Raw genomic sequence first — 19,349 nt, forward strand, 5'->3', positions numbered from 1 at the left:
GATTAATTGACCACAAAATCCCTGATTGTTAGATTATTGCATAAAAAGATAATGCAGCCCTATTGGCAAATAGGGCTGCTGTTACCTGATACTGGTGGTTTATCCTCAGGTTCTCTGCAGCTCGCCTCTTGAGAAATAAGAGAAGGCAAAGACAGGGGAGAGATTGGGGGTGAAGATGATGAGAGTACAGTAGGAGATAGTGGGGAGAATGAGAGAGACATGATTAAATATACTTGTCATACTTCACACAGTATGATATGGCCTATTTGTATTGAACTGTGTTGTTGCTGTTAGTATCACAGTGTGAAGCCCATTCCTAGTGTGAGACCGAAATAATCATCACAAATATATGAAAATATTGTATCATGAAAACTGTGATGATGTCGAGTATGTTCTACAAACGTCTGTGAAGCTGTGAACATTAACAATGGGACATAACAGGCCATTCCCTGTCTCCCTGTGAGTGGATGTCTCGTGGTGATGACCGGAGTGGTGGACGTCCCTTGGTGATGGCCGGGAGGATGCGATCCTCTCTACACCGCCCCCATACCTAAAATGGATCCGTCATCAGCTCTATTTTCAATCTTTCAAAATGTTCTTATGTACCCCAGTTGCTATTGCATGTACTTATTTGTGTTTCATTACACGTATATGTACATGCTTACCAACTGTTTCGCCTGTTTTATAGCAACACTACTATCACCGACATCTAAGAAGGGAGATCACCCCTTGAACGGCCCATCTAAGGTTTCTCCCCTCACATTGCCTGTGGTGCTTTTTCCCTATTGCTAGGTTTTTTCCTTACCTTCACGTTGGGGTATGTCTGAGAGTGTTGCATTCATTTATTTATTTTACATTTTATTTTGGATTTCATGGTGTTTTTGTTTTGTTCTTGATTTATTGTGATGTTTCTTCTTGAATTGTTTAAAGAAGACGTGTCCGGCCCATGGGGACATTAATGTGTGTTGTTGGGCCTTACAGATACATTTGATTTGATTTGATTATACTACCACCACCATCACCACTATCACCACCAAAACCATTATTACCACTACCACCAGCATCACCACTATTACCATTACCATCACCACCACCAAAAAAATCTGCTATCCCTAAAATCTGCTATCCCTTCAGGCTAAAGATCATCATCATCATCATCATCATCATCATCATCATCATCATCATCATCATCATCATCATCATCATCCTCATCATCAGTGCTACCTGCATTCATTTGACAGTACTCCATTCTTACCCCCAGTGTTCCGAAGGTACCGCGCTGCTTGGAACGTGTCCTCTTGCACACCTGTCTCTTGATCCAGAGGATAAGGTACCAGGCCGACTTGGGACTGGGGACGATGTTGAAGGGAGATGGCAGAGTGCCCCCCTCCTCGAAATAACTCATCCACAGCTTAGTCCTGGCAAACTTCCATTCAATGTCCGCATGGTCCTGAAATAAGGAGTGTTTTAATACAGGTCTTCAACCTATACACTACTGTGCATATAATTTCTTTATTATTGAAGTCTGAATAGTTTGCTTTCTATTGCACCTGCCAAGAAGATTAAGGTGTGCAGATTCAAGTTCTCCAATGGTATTTAAAATTCTAAACAACTTCAAAATATTGTGAAAACATAAATCAATTCAAATCTTGACAAAAAAAATCTATTTTCGATAGGTACTGTAACTGAGGGGTACAATTCCCTAACTGTATTGTTAGATATGATATTTAATACCACTACCTCTTGTACTTTAACTTCTGGCCATCCAGTACATGATATAAGTATGATGAACACTTTCCCACCTGATGAAACGAATCCACACAAATGTACCAAATCGAAGGTTTAATATAGCAAAAGGTATATACAACGTTCACTTAATTACATTTATGATTTGAAATATGAAATATGCACTTTTATGGCAAATGAGTATTCGTAGGTAAATCAACATTGAATGTCCAATCTCTGGTTACGCAGGGAGTAAGTATACAACCTGGAATATTTAGGAAACGATAGCGATGGTACTTAAATGATTATAGCTGGATACACTAAGGGGGGGGGGGGGGTCCCGCTGGTTGTAAGACAGTAGGAGGGGGGGGTTAGAGAAGCCGCTGGCGGTATCCCATCTGGCCGACGGTGTCTTGGGAGAATTCAAAGTCTTGAACACGGTGCCCACAGAACCTCGGTCCGCAGACGAACACAGCTGGACCCTCTGTGGACGGTAGCTGCCGGTCCACAACGGAGAGACGTGAGGCGACCTCACTGGTGTAGAGCGCCGTCTCACCTGGAGTCCTCTCCGGGGGGTAGTTCCAACACTCCGCAGTGTTGGCCTTTATCCATGGAATAATCAAAGCACCCAAAGCATAATCCAAGCCGTGGAAGGCTCGCCGTCGTCCGGGTAGAGTAATCCAATATACAGGTCCGGTCGCCCTGGCCCGGAGCTCCTCGGATGCAAGCACCACTAGGGGTCTGCCCAGCCTGGTTAAGCGTCCAGATAACGTCAGGAACGATGGGGGTACTGATAACTTTAGAACTCTAACCGAACGATGCACCATACATAAATAGACTATTATTAGCTTAATAGAATACGTCCAACTCGACGGTATAGTGCCAAACTATGACTATTCAACTATTAATCTACACGATATCTCAATGCCTATTCTGGGGCCAAGTAGGCCTTACTACACCACACGTGCGTCGTGGGGAGGCTTTGCGTCTGTCACTCTGTTGGAGGGTAAAGAACTGGACTAAAAGAAAGTTCTACTTTACTTGCGCCATATATATATGCGCTATGAACAAATAGTACCATTCGTATTTCGCCCGACATATTCCTGCGCGGAACCGGGGCTTGCCACGACATGTTGGGCGGCACGATTGAACTTGGACCTAGGGGTATGGCAACCTGGCGCCAGGTTCTCGTCCAATGGTAGAATGAAACTATTATGGGCTGTTTAGTAGACTAAAGGGATATTCAGTGCATATTGTACAAGGAATATACAGGGGATATCAAACGATATACAAATACAATTAAATATATATATATAAATAAATATATATATTCGGTTTAATCTGATCCTTCACAACAGGTACTGAAGAGCTTTAATTGCACTTAATTAATAAAAAACAACATATGATATTGTATTATACATTCATGTTATATTACATTATATAATCATATTATAATTAATTTGTATATTATATTAAACTATATTTACAATATATACTATTATATTATGGTACTATATTATATTGTATATTATATAATGTACTATATATCTCATATCACATTATATATGTGTTGTATACACTATTATATGCTATATACTATTATATACTGCAGGTATACTATACTGTAATGTGTACTATATGTATGTACTGTAATGTGTACTATAGTATGTACTATGTAAATAAATGAACAAAATTAATACAAATGGAATGTAAGTCTTCAGGGGTAGGGCCCGACAAGCCTATAGTGCTTCTCCCTAGCCCTTTTCGGACAATTGGACAATGCTGCAATAGCAACTGGTAAAACATTTTGGCGATTTATGGAATGACCATTGTTATGTGTCCAAAACCCGGAAAAAAAAATAACTGAACTGGGCCGGCTGATTGGCGCAGTGGGCAAGACGCTCGCCACTAACGCAGGAGACGCTGGGTTTGAGCCCAGCTCTCTGCGTTGCTACCGGCTGGCCGGTCATTCATACTAACACAATTGGCAAGTGTTAGAGGGTGGGAAAGCCGGTTGGTGGGGATTGGACGTTGTGGACAGCGACTCCTACAGGTCGGTTTGGTGACGCCGGTGCGGCGGAAGCAGGAAGTAGCGGGGGCAGCCTGAGCCTCCCACGCGTTACTCCTCGCCACTGAGAGTTCGAGCTGCTGCGGTGAAAAGATGCGACAGGCTGCCTCCTCGTGTACCGGAGGGGACACGTGATGCAAGGCTTCTGTCCTCACTACAGCCGACCAGTGGGAGGCATAGTCTAGCAATGTTCAAGACAGGGGAGGGGAGAATTGGATAATACGAAATTGGGATGGGAGAAAAATAGAAAATGGGGAGAAAAAGTAGATACAAAAAAATAAAAAAACTGAACTGAGCTGAACTGAATGTGTACTTAATGTTAAACAATGCTTACGGCAATGTGCTGGTAGGAGTTGTTCATCATGGCTATGAGCATGTTGAGGAGCACCACAAGTGAGATGATGTTGTAGGTTCCGAACATAGTGGCTCCTACAAACTCTGTGAACTGGTGGTCTGCGTCTACGTTGGTTACATAGAGACTGATCAGACCGAAGATAGACCAGAACAGAGACTGCAGAGTCTCAAACAACCTGGAAGGGAGGAGAGAAATATGGAATGCTAACTCAACTGATTTTAGCTATACAAAAAATTACAGAGAAACACAAACAGACATAAATACAACCTGCCACAGGTGCATGCAGACACAAACAGATTATCTCTCTCTCACCCACTCATTCACATGCACACACACGCACTAGGGCTGGGCGATATGGTCAAAAATTATATGGTGATAACGATATCGATAACAATATCATATCACTCGATATCGATAATTAGTATTAAAATTAAAATGTATTTATTATTATATATTTTTTTTAAACAACAGATGTATGTTTATTTTGCAGCAATTCCTTGTCGTTGCCGCCATCTTTAGTGTTACAGCCCCTCACACTCCATGTTGTGAAGGGCCAGATTAAACCGAATATATATATTTATTATATATATATATTTAATTGTATTTGTATATTCTCTAATATTCCCTGATATCCCTTGTATATTCCTTGTACAATATGCATTGAATATCCATTCTAGCCTACTGAACATCCCATAATAGTCTCCATTCTACTATTGGTCGAGACCTTGGTGCCAGGCTGCCATACCCCCCAGACCCAGTTCAAACGTACCGCTCAACATGTACGAACAAGTCCTAGTTCCGCGTAGGAATCTGGCGACCGCACCACTAATGGTACTATTTGTTCATAGTGCGTATATATACTGCGCTACTAAAGTAGGACTTCCTTTTTAGTCCAGTTTCTTACCCTCCAATAGAGTGACAGACGTAAAGCCTCCCCGCGACGCCACGTGTGGGAGTAAGGCCAAGTTCGGCCTACCATCGGTATTGAGACATTGTGTATATTAATATTTGAATAGTCATATTTGGCACTATATCGTCGAGTTGGACGTAGTCTATTAAGCTAATAATAGTCTATTCATATGTAGTGCTTCGTGCGGTGAGAATACTTTCGTAGTCAGTACCCCCATCGTTTCGGGTAGAACTGGCTGCTTATCCAGGGTGGCCGACCCCATGTGAGGCTGCACCCGAGGAGCCCCAAAGCCGACGAGCGAGTGGACCTGCATACCGGATTATTCTACCGACGACAGCCCGCCTTCCCAGGCACGGATTATGCTTTGTATACAGTGATTATTCTATGGATAAAGACCAACACTGCCGTGTGTTGGAAACCCCCCCCCGGAGAGGACGACAGGTGAGGAGACGCTCTACACGACGAGGTCGCTTCACGTCTCTCCATCGTGGACCGGAGGAAGCCGGCCCACAGAGAGTCCAACTGCTTTCATCTGTGGATCGAGGATCGCTGAGGCACCGAGCCGCACAACCGTGGGTTCTCCCAGGATACCCTCGGCCAGACGGATACAGCCAGACTCTACCCCCCCCCCCTTCTCCAGTTGTCTTACAAGCGACCGGAATTCCCCCCTAGTGTATCCAGTTCTATAATCATTAAAGTATCATTGCTATTATTCCTTAAATATTCCAGGTTGTATATTTACCGCCTGCGCCACCAGAGATTGGACGTTCTCTATTGATATACCAACGAATACTCATTTGCCATAAAAGTGCATCCTATTTCAAATCATAAATGTAATTAAGTGATTGCTCTACATACCTTTTGCTATGTATTAATTATTATTAAACGCAGACTTTCGACTTGGTACATTTGTGTTGGATCGTTTCATCTACGTGGGAGTGTTTACCATAATTATTTATGCCTAGTACTGGGTGGCCAGAGTCTAAAGTACAAGAGGTAGTGGTAGTAAGTATCATATCTAACAATACAGTCAGGGAATTGTACCCCTCAGTTACAATTGGTCCTTCGAGCCGGATGGTAATTAGTGTAATATTAATATAGTGTTATTAATATTGAAATGGCCTATGATGAACACTCCACGAAACGATCCTCCTAACCAACGCCCGCAGCGCGAACGACGGCTCCCTCAGTACTTAGAGGCTCACGCTGTCAGTCAACAACCTAGTCTTCTACTAACAGTAAACGCGGTAAAACTAGAAAGTAAAAGTATGTCTAACCCCAACGCCCAGACTACCCCGACCATAGAGGCCCCTACGGGTTCTAATGTAACTGACCAAGCTCACGGTGGGGACCAGTGGGAACCAGACATGACTTCACACCCCGCCAGTACTGAAGAAGTAGTCCCCGATGAGTCCCGGGAGGAATACAACGCTACCGAGAGAGAACTCGGCACGGAAGAAGACGGGGAGAGCACCGTGGAGATAGAGCTCCAAGGCTCCGCAAGGAGTACCCCGAAGGAAGGCTCCCCTATACAACCGCCTTCTCCCAGCGAGGCAGAGAGGACCCTACAGCAGGCCTTCCTCATCAGCCTGAACGCCGCTGCTGAACGCGACCGACTGCAGATCCAGCAGCGGAGCGAAGAAGAGCATATACGTCTAGAAATAAGACGCATTCAGATGGAAGAGAATGTGGCCCGAGACCGAGCAGACAGCCAGCGAGCAGCTGCTGGTGCTCTACGGGACGCAGAGCGCGACAGACAGCAAGCGCAACTAATAGAACAGCTGATCAGACAGACAACACCCTCTCCCTCCGCCAGAGGCTCCAGGAACTCGTCTAGACACACCTCCAGGGCGGCATCCCCTAGCCGAGTAAACAACCCTGAACTTGACCAACAGACGAGGTCTATACCCCCCACAGACCACCTCCCCCCACCGGTCCAAGCGAGACCTAGCAACCGGGAAGGAGCAGCATATCCTGTGGAGAGGCTAAACCAGAGACTACAAGCACTGGATGACCTAACTGAAGACGAAGAGCAAGAGGAGGAGAACCACGCCCGACGACAGCACAGTACTCTACCGGACCAGGAGGTCCGGTACAGCCCAGGCTATACTCCCGCGGAGCTGCGCTACAGACCCCCGACTCTATACACGGGTGAGCACGACGCACGACCCGCACCGAGGAACAGCACCTGGACAAGCGGGCCATGGTACACTGCCGGTACCAGCCCATACCAAGGAGCGGGAGGAGACTCGCCTAGGAGGCCTCTCCCCCAACGCTCGCCGATGTATCCACAGTCAGCGTCATACATTGGCACGCCTATGGTACCCGACTTCACCCAAGAGAACCGGGCCCAGTATACAGAACTCCGCATGTGTCTGGAGACCATGTTGGTGGATGTATTGGATGAACGCCATAAATACGCCATCCTACTGAAGCACTTAAAGGTACCCCGCGCACATAATATAGCGCTCGCCTACGCGACTTCCACCACCCCATACACAGCAGCGCTGGTAGCATTGGACCAGAGGTATGGGCGCATATGGGATTACGTGATCCAGGAGATCCGACACATCGACCGCTTACCCCCAGCAATAGACAATCGAGCACTGGACGACCTGTCCATCAGAGTGCAGTCCCTGGTAGGGATGTTGGGAGCGCAGAGAGAGAAGGGGAGGCATGAACTTTACGCCAACTCAAATGTAGAAAGGATCTTGGAGAAGCTGCCGCCCGCTCGACAGGAGCGTTTTAGGCGGCAGAGAGACCACCAAGACCCGAATGGCCCCGAACCGAACCTCCTCGATCTAGCAGACTTCCTGGCGAGAGAAGTCAGCAGCCTACGGCTAGATACATTCGGACGGAGCACCCCTGGCTCCAGAGAAGGAACCAGACGACTAAATGATGGAAGAAGATCGGTGACTGTGATGCACCAATCGGAGTCAGTACCGAGCAGCAGGAGCCACAGTACCCCCTCCAGAACGGAGAAGTGGAAGATAGTGTGCCCCTACTGTGAGAAAGAACACTGGCTAGCGCAATGTGACTCCTTCCCCAAGCTGAACGCGGAGGAAGCAAGTCAATGGATAAAGTCCAACAAGCGCTGTTTTCGCTGTGCGCGCTCACACATGGCAGCCGAATGCCGCTTAAAGAAAAGGTGCACCAAGTGCGATGGAGCCCATCTGGACATACTTCACGACAGTAACAGACGGCGCCCTTCACCCGCACCATCCAGCAGCAAAGCGAGCGTCATGTACATCGATCCCGCCAGCAGCAGTGGAGCCCGAGTACTCCTAAAAGTAGTGCGTGTGACACTAAGCTACCAGAATAAAGTCCTGGACACTTACGCCGTCCTCGATGACGGGTCAGAGAAGACCCTTCTGCTCGCCTCCGCTGCGGCCCAGCTAGGGCTGCGGGGAAGCGAAACCCAAATGACAATTCGGACAATAAGACGAGATTTGAAGACGATAAAGGGCGAGAATGTCTCATTCTCTATCGCAGCAAGCGGCCAGCCTGAGCGACGGTACCAGATTACAGACGCTTTCACCAGCCAAGAAATAGGACTGTCGCGGTATACATACCCCGTCGCCAAGCTGATGGAGAAATATGCACATCTGCGCAAGTTACCGATCCCGCTCATAGACAATGCTATGCCGACCCTGTTGATAGGCTCCGACCATGCAGACCTCATTGTCCCGATAGACCGGGTTCATACCGGACCCCGAGGCTGTCCTGCAGCAGTCGAGACCCGTTTGGGATGGACTCTCCAAGGCCCGCTCGCCAAATCTCTCAACCGAAGTACAGCCACTAGATGTCTCCACTCCCGAGTCACAGAGGGAGAAACCGCACTCCTGCAACACGTAGAGCGGCTATGGACCTTGGAACAAATGCCCTTTAAGAACGGAAAGAAAGACATTCGCTCTAAAGATGACATTTACGCCATTCACCTCCTCGAGACAGGGACCAAGAGAGTCCCGGTCAACGGCGTGTTGAGATACGCCACGCCACTCCTGCGGCGAGAAGGAATGCCTACTTTCCACGCCAAGACAGACGCCACAGAACGGTACCTGCTGAACACGGAGCGGCGCTTAGCCAAGAACCCCGCCCAAGAGAGTGTATACCGCGCCGAGATTGAGAAGCTCATCACAGCGGGACACGTCACAAAGATGGACATTAAAGAGGCTGACCAGACCACTGAATCGTGGTACGTGCCTCACCACAAGGTCCATCACAACGGTAAAGACCGCATAGTATTTAACTGCAGCTACCAGATCGGATCCCAAAATCTGAATAAAGAGTTACTGCCCGGTCCCACACTCGGCCCCTCCCTACTCGGCGTTCTACTCCGCTTCCGCCAGGAAAAGGTGGCCATCAGCGGGGACATTAAAGGAATGTTCCTGCAGGTGAGATTAGTAGAGGAGGACAAGCCCCTGTTACGGTTCCTATGGAGAGAGAAGCCAGGAGATGAGCACCCAGCCATCTACCAATGGGAAGTCCTCCCCTTCGAAACGACGTGCAGCCCCTGCTGTGCTACATTTGCACTACAGAAACATGTAGCAGAGGACCCAGCAGCGGACGAAGAGGTCCGACACAGCGTAAAGAACAGCTTCTACGTAGACAACTGTCTACAAAGCCTTTCAACCCAGGAAGAAGCCGAGGCTCTCCTGATTAAACTCCGCGCCTCATTGATCAAAGGCGGCTTTGATCTCAGGCAGTGGGCCAGCAGCGATCCGCAAGTACTGCGCAGCCTCTCCTCCGAGGACAAGGCAGCCAGCAGCGAGACCTGGATGGCTACAATCCCGGGAGAAGCCCAGGAGATGACCCTGGGATTGGTGTGGCGATTCAAAACAGATTCGCTTCACTACAGACACAAGCCCCTGACTACGGAGCAGGGAAGGCCGGCGGCGGCGCCGACCACCAGACGGAGTGTGTACACAACACTCGCCCGACAATATGACCCGCTAGGATGTATTCTACCGTACACCACCAGGGCAAAAATGATTGTACGAGCATTGTGGGACAAGGACCAGGGCTGGGACGACCCCATCCCCGCACACCTTGCATCCACCTGGAGAGAGTGGGAGATGGAGCTCCACTCACTCCCCGGCGTTAATATGCGCCGAAGCTACTTCCCACCCACGGTGAGGCCAGAGACATGTAAAATGGACTTACACGTCTTCAGTGACGCCTCAGAGGTCGCATACGGATCAGTAGCCTACTTGCGGGCCCAAGAAGAGGGGGGAGAGATCTACACAGCATTTGTCCTCGCCCGCTCGAGAATAGCCCCACGCAAGCAACAATCTATCCCACGTCTAGAGCTCTGCGCAGCCCTAGCCGGAGCGCACCTAGCCACGCTCATCCAACGTGAGCTCACCATACCGGTGTCTAGAACAATCCTGTGGTCAGATTCCACGACAGTACTCGCCTGGATCAAATCGGACTCATGCAAGTACAAAGTCTTCGTGGGAGTCAGAGTCACCGAGATTCAAGACTTAACCGAAGAGTTAACCGGAGAAACAGAGTGGCGCTACGTTGATACAAAACAGAACCCAGCTGACGTCATCACCCGGGGAATGCCCCTAGATGACCTCACCCGTCGCAATGTCTACAGTGACGGCCCAGCATTCCTAAAGCTCCCGGAAGGAGAGTGGCCCACGCCTATCCCGAGGGAAGCAAGTCAAGAGGAGGCTGAGAATAAGAAACCTATGTTCTGTGGATTGAGCACTGTTATCTCCGCAGACCCCAACATAGATGATTGCACTACCATAGAGAGTGCACAACAAAGGACATTCCTACTGCACTACCTACCGTCTCTACAGACCCGCCAGAAGTGGGTAAAGGAGAGAGACAATTTGACAGAAGGAACAGTCGTCATGATTATTGATCAATCACTGCCCAGAGCTATGTGGCCGGCCGGCCGCGTAAGCAAAGTGATCACCGGTGCCGACGGCAAGGTCCGAGCAGCTGAAGTGCTTGTCCAGGGGCGCACTTACACCCGTCCCGTGGCGAGGCTCATAGAACTGCCCCGACTCCCAGACACAATCGATGATGACCATGACCCTATAACCCTATGACTTTGTGAAGTTGACTGACCCCTACAGCAAACCCTTATGTGTAAATAGACAACGCGATTAATCTGTCTCTGCTTAACTGATTAGGTCTGGGACCAATCAGGGGGTGGCTGTTGTGAAGGGCCAGATTAAACCGAATATATATATTTATTATATATATATATTTAATTGTATTTGTATATTCTCTAATATTCCCTGATATCCCTTGTATATTCCTTGTACAATATGCATTGAATATCCATTCTAGCCTACTGAACATCCCATAATAGTCTCCATTCTACTATTGGTCGAGACCTTGGTGCCAGGCTGCCATACCCCCCAGACCCAGTTCAAACGTACCGCTCAACATACGAACAAGTCCTAGTTCCGCGTAGGAATCTGGCGACCGCACCACTAATGGTACTATTTGTTCATAGTGCGTATATATACTGCGCTACTAAAGTAGGACTTCCTTTTTAGTCCAGTTTCTTACCCTCCAATAGAGTGACAGACGTAAAGCCTCCCCGCGACGCCACGTGTGGGAGTAAGGCCAAGTTCGGCCTACCATCGGTATTGAGACATCGTGTATATTAATATTTGAATAGTCATATTTGGCACTATATCGTCGAGTTGGACGTAGTCTATTAAGCTAATAATAGTCTATTCATATGTAGTGCTTCGTGCGGTGGGAATACTTTCGTAGTCAGTACCCCCATCGTTTCGGGTAGAACTGGCTGCTTATCCAGGGTGGCCGACCCCATGTGAGGCTGCACCCGAGGAGCCCCAGAGCCGACGAGCGAGTGGACCTGCATACCGGATTAATCTACCGACGACAGCCCGCCTTCCCAGGCACGGATTATGCTTTGTATACAGTGATTATTCTATGGATAAAGACCAACACTGCCGTGTGTTGGAAACCCCCCCCCCCGGAGAGGACGACAGGTGAGGAGACGCTCTACACGACGAGGTCGCTTCACGTCTCTCCATCGTGGACCGGAGGAAGCCGGCCCACAGAGAGTCCAACTGCTTTCATCTGTGGATCGAGGATCGCTGAGGCACCGAGCCGCACAACCGTGGGTTCTCCCAGGATACCCTCGGCCAGACGGATACAGCCAGACTCTACCCCCCCCCCCCCTTCTCCAGTTGTCTTACAAGCGACCGGACATCCCCCCTAGTGTATCCAGTTCTATAATCATTAAAGTATCATTGCTATTATTCCTTAAATATTCCAGGTTGTATATTTACCGCCTGCGCCACCAGAGATTGGACGTTCTCTATTGATATACCAACGAATACTCATTTGCCATAAAAGTGCATCCTATTTCAAATCATAAATGTAATTAAGTGATTGCTCTACATACCTTTTGCTATGTATTAATTATTATTAAACGCAGACTTTCGACTTGGTACATTTGTGTTGGATCGTTTCATCTACGTGGGAGTGTTTACCATAATTATTTATGCCTAGTACTGGGTGGCCAGAGTCTAAAGTACAAGAGGTAGTGGTAGTAAGTATCATATCTAACAATACAGTCAGGGAATTGTACCCCTCAGTTACACTCCAGTTCTCAGGCTGCAGCTGGTTTGAAAGCTAAAGCAAACAGGCTTCTCTGCTGGCTGTGGCTCCAGGGGAGTTGAACAGTTCTGGCTCTGCTAGTTTCTTTTCTATCTTTTGGCGCTTTTTTGGTGGACAAACCACTGCACATGTGCACCGTGACTCGTGACTAGCTCTGCTAGCACACATAGCCTACTGTGTACAGACGGTTTCAAACTGTATTTTACATTAGAAAGCAAACAAAATAAATGGACAGGAGAAAAATGTATCTCAATTTGGTCAGTATTGTCATTTGGACAAGCAAAGCCATTACTTTAAGTTGCAGGCAAGAAAGACAAGTCTGTCCACTGTCTCTGGGTTTAAAACTGCCCTGTTGCAGGTCACAAAAAAATATATATAATCGATATCGATTAGGGATGTCCGATATTATCGGCATACCGATATTATCGGCGGATATCGGCATTAAAATGTGATATCGGAAAATATCGGTATCGGTTTTCAAAAAAAACAAATTTTATTTTATTTTTATTTATTTTTTTACATTTCTATAACCTTTATTTACCCAGAAAAGCAAGTAAGAACAAATTCTGATTTTATTTATTGTCAAAAGTATGCATAATGTTGTGTTAATTCCACAACAAGAGATATGTTAATTACCTGAAATTATTCCATTTTTGGGGGGGGGGGGGGGGGGGGGGGGACCCTGCATATATCGGTATCGGTTGATATCGGTATCGGAAATTAAGAGTTGGACAATATCGGTATAGGTAAAAAAGCCAATATCGAGCATCCCTAATATCGATTATTAAAATATATCGCGATAATTATCGTTATCGTTATATCGCCCAGCCCAAGCACGCACGCACACACACACACACACACACACACACACACACACATAGCCTACATGTACACATACACATACACATACACTTACATACACATACACTCACGTGGAGAACGCATTGTTCTGCTCCACACAGCGGATGCCTTTGCAATTGCCCCTTTCATCTGAGGCCTTGGTCTCATAGTAGAAGTAAAGCTGATTCAGCCCATTAGCAAAGGCCAACAGAACCTGTAGGAGAGAATAATTAATACTACATAGCTAACTATCTGTGATTACAGCAGCAACAACAACAACAACAACAACAACAACAACAACAACAACAACAACAACAACAACAACAACAACAACAACAACAACAACAACAACAACAACAACAACAACAACAGAAATGTGTCTGCAACACATTTATTGACTAAAGGTGTTAGCATCTAGATCAGGGGTTCTCAAACTTTTTTATACCACCAGCAAAACAGAAATACGTTTGTGTATAATACATATGTTAATAAAACTTTGGATAATAGTGATGATATACAATAGGTAGAGCTATACATTACCAGTGCCAAAATCACACAGTATAGCATTATATAAATTTATACACATTTCCCTGGGGACAAATAAAGTAATCTTGAATTATAGCATTTCATCTTTTTACTATTGCATTTAAGAATTTCGATTATAATTTTCTCTTGGCATCCTAGATAAATAAGAATAACCAGTGTTTGTATACTGTATGTGCTCATGTGCATATACTTTCATACATGTGTGTGGCAGGGCTGTGTGTGTATGTGTGTTTACCAGACAGTAGATAAAGAGGAACTTGAGGATGTCCAGTAGCATTCTGCCCAGGGAGATCTGCAGTGGCCCCAGGTGTGAGTTGGCAGTGAACAGTGAGATGAGGCGCAGCGAGCTGAAGATGTTAGCGATGGCGAACAACGCCTCCGCCACCAACGTCGGGTGCCACATCTCCCACTGGTTCCTGGGTTTGATGCCGCTGTACTGGAGGTGACCAAGAGGAATGAGATGATGGATATGGATGTAGATGTAGAGACAACACAGCAGACACATTGTGAGGCCCTGTGTCCTCTGGGGACCTGTCCTTTTAACCTCTTAAAGCATTGGACGGCCCGACGGTGGGCCATCACGCACTCATGCGCACGTTGCAGGACTTTGCTCTCATCTGTCGGCTCCGGGCTGCATTTTTGCCGATCAACCAATACATTGTTGGAAAGTTGGATTTGCCGCCTTTCGATCCTAACCACACTCAACCTATTGCGTGATTCCATTCTCAAGTTACAAGACGAAACATCCGGCGACAACTTTTACTTCAGTGTGTTCAAACCTCTGTTACTCTATTTCATTAACACACAAAGTGATTTTTCTTTATTTACTTCAGAATGTTACCTTTCAAAAGAGACCAGACTCATGCATGTGCTATAAGTATAAAGTATAATAAATCACTAATTACTTCAGATATGCAATAAAAAAAAATTATTGAATTTTTTTAATAGCCCCCTTTTGGCCCGATGCTTAACTCATTCAGTGCCGGAGGCCTAGAGCATCCTAGTTCCTACTGGGCCAACGCTCTAAGAGATAGGGATAAGTGGCGTGTTTGCAGGGCTATATCTATATTCTATATTATAGCTATGGATACAATACTATGGCCCATTTGACATCAACTATCTATCGTTCAATATGTGAAAAATTATAATTGTTTTCATGCATACGTTCGCGTGTTATACCATAGATATACTGTAAGTATAGTTTCAGATTGATCCTGGCTAATCCAAGAAAACGGTGCTATGGAGGAATACGTGAATTTCACTAAAAGCATTGGCATTGCTCGCCTGGATATGCTACTATTTCCAAATCAAATGTATATAATAGGTATTATGTTTCATCATGAATGCATGAAAGGGGGGGGGGCTTTTTTTTATGTTTTGATCGTCACCAACGGCATACGTTCTGGAGTACGTTACACATGGTCGCAACGATCAATGTGAAATCATGGTTGCATCAAAGCCGGATTGATGTCATATAGTCCCTACCTTTACTAGGAGGTACCCCAAAAAGAATATTCCAATTGTCTAATGGTGATTTCCAGTATTGGTGTCCATCGTGTCGCCAACATAATCCACCACAACACATGCATCGGGGGGGCATTGGACGCGTTCCAATGCCATCGAGTGAACCGCTAGACTCGCCTGACCAATAAAACTGTGCCCGGAGACATTTGAATGTAACACTGTGTGAAAAAAAGGTTTCGACGGGTGGGCGATACTGCCACTACCTGGATGCAGCCGGTATTGCACTCTAGCGATCTCAGAGTGGTTCCCTATGGTAACCCCAAGGTGAGAAATTAATAAAAATATAGAATGAAAGAAATAACAATGAAAACCCAACTATAGTCGGGTCTGGCGCTGAACGGTTGGCGAGTTAACCCGACTATCCTCGGGTCTGGCGCTGATTGAGTTAAGAGGTTAACACTGGCGTCTTTTTCCTCCTTCGTTTCAGTGGAAAATCTGCCTTGCACATGCCAAAGCGCTTGAGAGCCCCTCGAGGAGTGTCATCAAAGGAATCACACCAGGTGGCTCAACGAGGAAATTAATGGAGTGCAAAATTATAGTGTAATTAAAACTTAACAATATCTATTCAATAACAGGTTGAGTACCATTTTCTGGAAGATGAAATGGTTATAAACTAGCTTCTGCATGGTAATTATATTCTTTGGTAGGGAATGGCTGGTTACATTGTGGTGGCAAATCAGAGAGTTGGTTACCTTGGCGTAAGCTACAATCTTAAGGGATATGGTGGCCAGGTAGAGAGAGTTCATGACAAAGTCCATCAGGTTCCACCAGTCATGGATGTAGTCTTGGAAACCACCGTCCCACATCTGCTTGATCTCTGCCCAGATGAAACCTAAACACAAGCAGATGATCTTTATTTGATTTATGGAACAAGATGTGGGATCCAACGCAAAAAAAAGTTGGTCGAAACATGTTTAACTTCTCTTTCTTCCTGTACTACTTCTTAACTTGTCTTTCTTCCTGTACTACTTCTTAACTTGTCTTTCTTCCTGTAATACTTCTTAACTTGTCTTTCTTCCTGTAATACTTCTTAACTTGTCTTTCTTCCTGTACTACTTCTTAACTTGTCTTTCTTCCTGTAATACTTTTTAACTCGTCTTTCTTCCTGTAATACTTCTTAACTTGTCTTTCTTCCAGTAATACTTCTTAACTTGTCTTTCTTCCTGTAATACTAATTTTAACTCGTCTTTCTTCCTGTACTACTTCTTAACTTGTCTTTCTTCCTGTACTACTAATTTTAACTCGTCTTTCTTCCTGTAATACTTTTTAACTCGTCTTTCTTCCTGTAATACTTTTTAACTCGTCTTTCTTCCTGTACTACTTTTTAACTTCTCTTTCTTCCTGTAATACTAATTTTAACTCGTCTTTCTTCCTGTAATACTTTTTAACTCGTCTTTCTTCCTGTACTACTTTTTAACTTCTCTTTCTTCCTGTAATACTAATTTTAACTCGTTTTTCTTCCTGTACTACTTTTTAACTCGTCTTTCTTCCTGTAATACTTTTTAACTCGTCTTTCTTCCTGTACTACTTTTTAACTTCTCTTTCTTCCTGTAATACTAATTTTAACTCGTCTTTCTTCCTGTAATACTTTTTAACTCGTCTTTCTTCCTGTACTACTTTTTAACTTCTCTTTCTTCCTGTAATACTAATTTTAACTCGTCTTTCTTCCTGTACTACTTTTTAACTTATCATTCTTCCTGTAATACTTTTTGAGTGCCTGGGATCCCGTCTTGTTTCCCACGAGCACCTGATGACATTTTTGTTTTAAAACATTGTACTTACTAGAGCGCCTAGGTGCACTCTGCTGCTTATTCTCAGACTTCGGATTAAACTACCAACTGTCTTTTTAGATGCAAAGCACCTCTATGACGGGCAACGTCACTAACCCAGGGGTTCTCAAACTTTTTTATACCACCACCCCATTTGATTTAGGATTTTTTTGGTGACCCCACACTTTGGTTGCCAGCAGGGGGTGCGCAATTTATCGCTTGAGTGCTAGCGCTTTAGTCAATGAGAGGACAGGGATATTTGCGAACGCATAAACTATATCTTATGTGTCTAATACAACCATCGCTTATCAATGACTTGCTTGCAGTCAACATGTACGAAACGGATTGTTTTTTCATCAGTACATTTCCGTTTTATACCGTTTTGAATACGAGTATAGTTTTGAAGATGTCTAGTGATTCCAGGAAAATCCGTGAAAATAGCCCTTTACTGGAATACACAAAACACGTTGTCATTTTTCTGCCTATTTATGAATCGTTTTCAAATAAATGCTAGATTATCGATAGTATATGTGTACTTATGCACGCTAGAGAAGCGGGCTGAAAAATCGATTATCTATGCCCTGCCTGGCGCTAACGTTACGCACACACACATACACACATATGAGACACGTTGTGAAATCTGTGAAAAAACATCTGATTACCCCAAGACTGGTAAAATAAAGTCCTTACCTCACATCAGATGTTCTGCAAAAAGATTAATCCAATTCCTGATCGCCATTCCAAATATCGATCGCGTTTATTGATCCAACGTTAGACCTTGAAACAGATAATCCACACTGCTTTCGGTTGCCTCAATGAATGCAATAGTCTCAGGTTACATGGCTCAGAAGTAAAATGTGGAGCCCGGAGTTTTTTTTTCTCATGCATTTCCATTGACTCCATTCCAATGGGTGCAATACCATCCGGGAGATGATAGGGGGCGGTATTTGCCCTTTTCGAGCTCAGAGCCAGTCCCAATCATAACGTGAGGCTGGATGGATGAAAAATGAAATATCGCTAATAAAAGAAATAGCGATTAAATAACGAGATTTCTCGTCATTGGCACTCAACGCATGGCGGGCAACAATGAGATGTCTTGTCGTTGGCACCCAATGTGTTAATGTATTGCGTAATTTCAACATGGAAATAAGGAATATCAAAATAAAAGCACACGTTGTTGAACTTGATCATGCATATTTATTAGAAAATTCAATCGCAGCACTATGTTATCAATGAAATTAATGAATATTATCAACAAAAGCAACAGAATTGTTTCTGTATAAACATGTATAAAACAAGGCCTATTTAGCCAAAATATGTTGCCAGAACATGAAAAGAAAATGTGTGTGTGCTTTGGCAGAGATCCGCTTCTACTCTGAAAATCCAGCCTCACAGAGGTTTGTTGATGACAAGCTTTCTCACTGCAGCATTACACAACACTGGGTACTCGTTCTGGACTGATATCCAGAACTTTGCGAGGGCCTGTCCAGTGAACATGACTTTCAGTAGAATTAGCCCAAAATCTCAGATGATTAACCTGGAGTGTCACTAACGGAGTGTCACATTTCTCTGCCAATCGGTTGTTTTTGTCTCCAAGGAAAATCTGCGCTTCTTCTCTGAGTTAAAAAAGGCGATTTATTACTCTGCCTCGAGATAGCCATCTCACTTCAGTGTGGTATAGCAGCCGGTTATGTGCAGAGCCCATTTCATCGCGACCAACCGGCACCGCTTCTGACAACAAACCTATCCATTGCGAGTCCAGGTTACACACAAAAGACCGATTATACATGCACAGGATGTAGTGAGATGTGTATTGGAATACTGTGTGTCGGCCTCCATTGATGAAGGGGCGAGACATGGCAAATACACACAGCTGCCGGGTGGAAAACTGGATCTGTTTTTTTTTTTTTTTTTAATGCGCCACTGCACTGTCACCTACCCGCAACCCCACTTTGGGTCGCGACCCGTTGTTTGAGAACCGCTGCACTAACCCAT

At 45.3% G+C, this 19,349-nt stretch overlaps 1 protein-coding gene across 1 annotated transcript in view; it reads right to left on the reverse strand.

Moving 5' to 3' along the window:
• LOC311233446 (short transient receptor potential channel 4-like) overlaps positions 1-19,349 on the reverse strand; it is a gene marked incomplete at its 3' end in the record, with an annotated part of 190,065 nt that overhangs the window by 21,574 nt on the left and 149,142 nt on the right. Inside the window, exons 8-13 of the mRNA XM_084320413.1 lie at positions 16,278-16,417; positions 14,297-14,497; positions 13,608-13,729; positions 4,128-4,323; positions 1,256-1,450; positions 86-127 (exon numbers count right to left, since the gene is read on the reverse strand). Coding sequence (XP_084176539.1) covers positions 86-127; positions 1,256-1,450; positions 4,128-4,323; positions 13,608-13,729; positions 14,297-14,497; positions 16,278-16,417 — 896 coding nt within the window. The remainder of the gene's footprint in view (positions 1-85; positions 128-1,255; positions 1,451-4,127; positions 4,324-13,607; positions 13,730-14,296; positions 14,498-16,277; positions 16,418-19,349) is intronic.

This window comes from Notolepis coatsorum, assembly GCF_963971535.1.
Source record: "Notolepis coatsorum genome assembly, chromosome: 8".
In the NCBI taxonomy this organism is placed as follows: domain Eukaryota; kingdom Metazoa; phylum Chordata; class Actinopteri; order Aulopiformes; family Paralepididae; genus Notolepis; species Notolepis coatsorum.